General features: G+C 30.5%; 1 protein-coding gene across 1 annotated transcript; it reads left to right on the top strand.

Moving 5' to 3' along the window:
* The first annotated feature begins 439 nt into the window (after positions 1–439).
* LOC119676450 lies at positions 440–2,089 on the top strand. Its single transcript, XM_038087690.1, has one exon. It carries the CDS (start codon positions 440–442, stop codon positions 2,087–2,089), a length of 1,650 nt encoding a protein of 549 aa, XP_037943618.1.
* The last annotated feature ends 4,691 nt before the right edge of the window (positions 2,090–6,780 follow it).

The raw sequence follows: 6,780 nt of genomic DNA, 5'->3' as shown, positions 1-6,780 counted from the left end.
TCTTTTCAAGTTTCACTTAGAAGATCTAAGTTTCACAATTTGACCAAAGTTTGGACTATTTAAAAATGAGTCAAACAAAATATCGACAAATTTGAATTATTGGTATGTTATTATTAAGCCAATCTCGCAGATTGGGTTAATATCTCACTCTAGTCAAAATCTGTCTAATATATCGAACGACCAGCCACCTCGAAATAAATCAGTGTAGAGGGCAGAGTAAGCGAAAGGAGAAAGTAAAGAAAATGCTCTACTTGATTGTTTAATTAGGTGATGGCTGGGATTTTTTCAAAATAATTATAAGCGAAGCAATATACATAATGGAAGTTCAAGCAATATGAAACAGCAGACTCGGATGGAAAATAAAAATATTATTAAAGTTCTACTTTCATTCTTAAAATGCATTATATCATATTACACTATTATTAAATAAAATAGAATAATGGACAAAGACGAATACGATCAGAGAGTCCAAGAAAAAATTGATAATGGCCCCTACAGAGAATTCAGAATCAACCCCCTACCAGAAATGGTCAACAGAACCAACAAACTCGTCGAAAAATGCTCGAAATTTTTAGATTTCGATAAGAAACAAATGAAGGAACCCGCACCCTCACTTCCACGATTCAAAGCCTTACCAAAGATTCACAAACCTGGAAAAGAAATGAGAGAGATTATAACAGCAGACAGATCCCCATGCCAACGCATCGCCAAATGGTTGGTAAAGGAACTAACCTGCATCCTAGGCAGCTCTCACAGTCTTTCTGTAAAGAACTCCAAAGAATTCGCAGAAAAACTAAAATTGGAGAACATCACGGGAGATGAAGAAACCGTATCATTCGACGTAAAAGCGTTATACCCAAGTGTTAACGTAAAAGAAGCTATAAGGATCCTTGAGGAAGAGCTCCTCAAAAATAAAGTCAACAAAATTAAAATAATGAATTACATCCAGCTAACACAACTCTGCATGGAAGAAAATTACTTCACCTTCAGAGGCAGATTCTTTAAACAAACAAAAGGCGCCCCTATGGGTAACCCCTTATCATCCCTCTTAAGCGAACTGTTTATGAGCAGAATAGAGTCCAGCTTAAAAGAAAAAAATTACCTACCAAGAGTATGGATCAGATATGTAGATGATGTATTCGCAATCATAAGGAAAAACAAGCTACAAGAAACTTTAGAAAATCTCAACAGTGCACACAGGAACATTGAATTCACACACGAACGAGAAAACAACGGCTACCTACCATTCTTAGACATACTTACACAACACAAAAACGGCATTTTCGAATTTAGTATCTACAGGAAACCAACGAGCACAAAACGTGTCATAACCAATAATTCAAACCATTCATTCCAACACAAAATGGCTGCTTTTCATCACATGATACATAGAATGCTCACGCTACCCCTTACACAAGCAGCCATCAATGAAGAAACCACATACATTAAAGAAGTAGCGGACATCAACGGATACCCTCAAAACACCATCGATAGAATCATAAAAAAGAAACGAAGGCAACTACATTCCAGGAACATGACGACATTGACAGCAGAAAAACCAAAACAAAGAAGAGTCGCTGTAGTATACAATAACACTGTCTCGAAAGGTCTAAAATCTAAGTTAAAAAAGTTCAATATCGACTTAGTTCACTCTAGTAGACCACACCAACTTGAATGCCGTTTACCATCCGCAAAAGACCCAATTGACCCATTCGAAAAATGCGGAGTATACAAAATAGAGTGTGGCTCCTGCAACAAAGTATACATCGGACAAACCAAAAGACCCTTATCAGTAAGACTTGAAGAACACCTGAAGGAAGCAAGAGAAGCACCGAAGAAAATGAACCCCCACATAAAATCAAATGTCGCCAGACATATAGTAAAGGAAAATCACCACATCAACAAGGAAAACGCCCAAATAATCAAAAATGTAAGAGATAGCTGGAAATTAGAAACGGCAGAAAGCATCGAAATTCATAAATATCAGACCACAACTTTACTCAACGGCGACAAAGGCAACGTGTCATGGTGCCTTTTTAGATACATCCCAAAAAACCGACAACCAGTCGACCTAACTACCTGTATGTAAAATAAAAACAACACCAGACCAACCCCGCCACCATCTCTTACCTGTCACCGCCAAGGACAATAACCTTAGGATTTATTAATATTAAGTTTAGTATTAAAAAATAACATGTTTATAGTATAAATAGTTTGTAAGATTGCTAGATGTTTTAATATTAGGAATTCTCCTGATGAAGGCAAAAGCGAATTTGCCGAAACACGTGTAGAGATACACAAAAAAACTTTCGAAATAAAAGTTAGTATATTTTAAAAAACAAAAATAACCACATTTAACTATTATTGTTATTATGAATTATAGGTGATAGACTTAAAACTAGTTTCATAAACGTTATAAAATGTGTTAAAATAATAAAAAGTGTTTTAAATACTAATAATCAAATTTCATGTGATTTTTATACTAACTGGTCTATTATTGTTAATAGAAGACAGACGAGAAATTTTAACTATATATCAGTATAATTTTATATATTAACATAGATATAATGTTTATTATATTTTGAAAGTACAGTCTAAAAAATAATTATTTACGAATAATTAAATACAATAATTATTTCCAAGACCACTGATGATGGGTATTTGGCAATACTCGAAACAGCTGTATGGTCAGCTAAAAACTTAATTAATTAAAATAATATAAAAATGAGTTTTTGTTGTTGTAGTTCACTACTGTTTGAAAAAACCTCATTATTGATTTGATTATTGCTTTACGCCTCATTCAATACTACAAAGTTCATTTGAAACACTTGTGAGGGGTTATATAATTAATAAAAAATGTTCAATTTAAATTTATTTATTCACATGACATATAATTAATTGTAATTTCTATAAAATTATTTATTTAAAGAGAAATACTAAGTATGATTAACATTAAATATATATGACAAAACCATAAAATCCATTCAAACTACATCCTTCATACAAATTTTTTCAACAGAATTTATCCGTTATATTATTAAATTAATAATTTATTAAATAATCTATTTTTATCTTAATATTTCACTATAATTAATATTTAAAAATAAATAATTTTCTTTATATATTTAATTTCAGTTCAGATTGCAAAATGATATACACTTTAACTGTGATTGTACTTTGATGAAACAATAAACTACCGCAAATTGGAAACGAAAAGCAATTCAATTCAAGCATTAACAGAAATAGCAACAATTACAACAACAATAACAACAACAAAAGCAACAACATTAATAACTAAAACAAAGGTTAAATATTTAAACAATAGCAAAAACCAGCGCTTAAGTTAAGTGCAACACGAACGACCTATTATGTCAAGTGGACGTAGTGCTCGTTTGCCACCCACGCCCATCGCTTCTACCAATAAGCACCGAGTTGCAAGTGCCTCCGAGCAGAACAGCAACAATGTGCTGCAGTATAGCAATATGATGACGTCAGCAACGTCAACGATGTTAGGTACAGTCAATATGCCAATGCATCACGGCACAGGTAACAATATTACAAATATGACAACTACAACAACAAACACAACTGGAAATATTAATACGACAGATGCCGCTACAGAGGGTATACCCGGTGAGACCTTAGAAGCACTGGGTCCTGAATTGGCAGTCGCCACATCACAAGTACTAGAAAGCCTCTCAGAAAATGAACGCAAAATGATAATCGAAGTATTGAATCGAGACGAAAATGTGAGGCAACGGGATGCGACACGTATTATGTAAGTACTCGCATATAAATATAAAGATAAATATGTTGTAAGTTTCTAAGCCTTTAGATGGTTAGGGCCATCTATATGAATAGATGCGTATGTACGCAAGCACCGCTTCAATGGTGCACCACAATCTCTTTGCCAATGTTAGTTGCGTAAAGATATATTAAAGAGCACTTCATCAAGAGCATGAAAACACTAGACAAAAACCGCAAACTGCTCCACACACTACTAGAGCCGCAACATTTCATGTGACACACGCAAATATCGCAAATACCGAGCGGAAACATGTAAATTTCACGCTTAGATTCTAAGATGGCGGCGCTACAGAAAATCCATTTTCCTTTGTATTAGGCGTACACGTGCACACTTCTGTTGTTGTTGTTTTCGTGAACAACCAAGCCGAGCAACAAGGATTTATTTCAAAATCTTGTGCTCTAGCAAAATTATTTAGTGTGTTTCCACGCAACTTTATGCGCGTTTTCCATTTTCCATTTTCACATTTTCACATTTTATTTTGATTATCCTGCAGCGGTTTTGAAATTTCGAGAAGTTTTTCATATTTTATTTTGCATTTTCTAGCTTCTTCCAGAGAATTGGATTTTTTAGTTATTTATTTTCATACACAATATTTTAAATTTATAAAAATGTTTAAAAATATTATTTTTTTTTTTATTATAAAATATTCAGCATTCTACGTGTTTATTTTCATTCTTCATTTATGATTTTGAGATGGCATTCTTAGGTCTGTTACCTGACTTTATGAATATTTAACTCAACACTTGTTTAAATCATAAAAATATTTAACATCCTTTTTTTATTGTTTTATAAGAGAATTTTATACCCTATACCATGTTTGCATAGAAACAGGGTGTTTCTAATAAAAGTTCCAGCTCATTAACTTCGGGTAGTAATTTTTTGTTTCATTAGAATGTTACATATCAAGGTTCATAATCTTTCGGAATAATGGTTAGGTACAACAAAGAATTTCTATCAAAGTTAATTAAATTCGGAAAGTAATGCTTGGGTTCTATAGGTTAATTTTTCACTAATACTATGTTCAGACACACCTTCATTTCGCAAAAATCTTAATTTCATCTTCGTTTTAGCGAAATTAAATACTTTCTCCCATACAAAATTCGGTTTTGAGGTTAAAACGAAATTAAGGAAAATGACCTTAATTTCGTTGAAACGAAGGCTGAAATTAAGGCACATATCAAATACAACTATGAGTAAGATAAATTTTAAACAAAAGTTAAAGTTGAGATAACGAAAAAATGACATTTTTTTGAAATAAATGTCAATGACTTTAATAAAACCGGAAAATATTTTAAAAGTAGTGCAAAATTTTAAATTTTAACATAGGGAAAGAACTGTAACTGTTATGAATTTAATATATACTGAAAAATAATAAATCATAAATAATAAATAAATCAAAATAGTCAGCAAACCACTAAAGGTAATAAAAATGCCGAATGTCATCCTTTATAATAATAATAATTAACTTTTAAAATTTTCTAGTTACAAATTGTATTTTGAGCATATAATTTTTAACATACGATTTGTAAATAAATCACATAACATATGATTTCCTTAATTAGGGGCTGTGTGAACACTTTCGAAATTAACTTAATTTCATTTTTACGAAATTAAGGAAATTTTGCTGTCTGAACATAGTATAATTCATTAATTTCTGGAGGTATTTCTTTGGTTCAAGCCTTCTATCAACGTTCATTAAAACCGAGTAGTGATAGTTTAGTTCAATGCATTGTTTTCTATTAATTATTATTAATTTGAGGATGTAATTCTTTGGTTTAACTGCATGTTTTGAATTAATTTTTTTTAAATTTCGGTGGAAAAATCTTTAGATCAACAGTAAGTTTTTGAAAAAAGATCATTCACTTCGCAAAGTAATATTAGATTCCACATGATCTATTCTAATAACGTTAATTAAATTAACATCGTGATTACTAGGTTTAACAGGATGTTTTTTTTCAAATTTTGTTAATTATAAAAAAGTGATTCTTTGTTTCGATAGGATGTTTTCTATTAAAAATTCATTAACTTTCAAAAGTAATTTGCTTATTCCTTATTTCTATAGTGTAGTTTCTATCAAATTTATTTGTTTTAGAAGTTAATTCTCTGGTTTTATTGAATGTTTTTTTTTAAACTTTCATCAAAATCAAGAAGTGATGCTTTGATTCAAAAGGATGATTTCCATCAAAGTTTATTAAGTTCGAAATGTAAATCTTTGGAAATCTAAAATGAAAAATAAATATTTATAATAAATAAATCTAAAATATTTTTAAAAAAAGAACAATATAATAATTATTTCGAAAATGTGGTGGAAAGTCAAGTATCTAGAACAAATTCATTTTACGATATTAAGTCTAATTCAAGGTAAGAGCTTTTTGGTTTTCAAAGTTTTACTTAACAACCCTGTATTTGGGTATATAGTAATTTCTGTTCTTAAATGATGTTACAATTTTGTTTTTTAAAGCATCACGTACTGAATATAATGCAGTTAAATTCTTAATGATGTCGTTTGATATACATTCATAAAAATTTCAACAATATATTTTTTTTTTATTAATCTTATTATTATTATTATTGTTTGATTCTATGGATGCTCAACACTAATTCAGAATTGAACTCTCTTAAAAAAAATTCAATACATATTTCGTCAGAAAGATATGCTGGATAACTATAAATAAATAAATTGTATTTGAATGGAACACTTGTAAAAAAAAAGCAATGGATCGGCTAAGTGATCACAGACACTAACTTTCGTTCCAGCAAGCGAAGAAGTTTCCACAATTTCTTTTTTATTAAATAACTGGCTTTTTTGTAGTTAAATTAATAATAATAAGTAATTATAATAGTTTTGCTACACAGAGTTAAAATTTAACTGTTCGTAAAAAATGCTTGTAAAGAGCACATATTTTAAGTTGTCAAAAGCATTTTTCATGCATTCAAATAACAATAAAAAAATATGCTTGTAAGGAGCGTAT

Source organism: Teleopsis dalmanni, chromosome 2 (assembly GCF_002237135.1).
Source record: "Teleopsis dalmanni isolate 2A chromosome 2, ASM223713v2, whole genome shotgun sequence".
NCBI lineage: Eukaryota > Metazoa > Arthropoda > Insecta > Diptera > Diopsidae > Teleopsis > Teleopsis dalmanni.
This window is presented reverse-complemented; position numbering and strand designations above follow the sequence as displayed.

Bases quoted from the DNA above. Each gene is read 5' to 3' on its own strand.
- LOC119676450 (XM_038087690.1), top strand. From the start codon at position 440: ATGGACAAAGACGAATACGATCAGAGAGTCCAAGAAAAAATTGATAAT.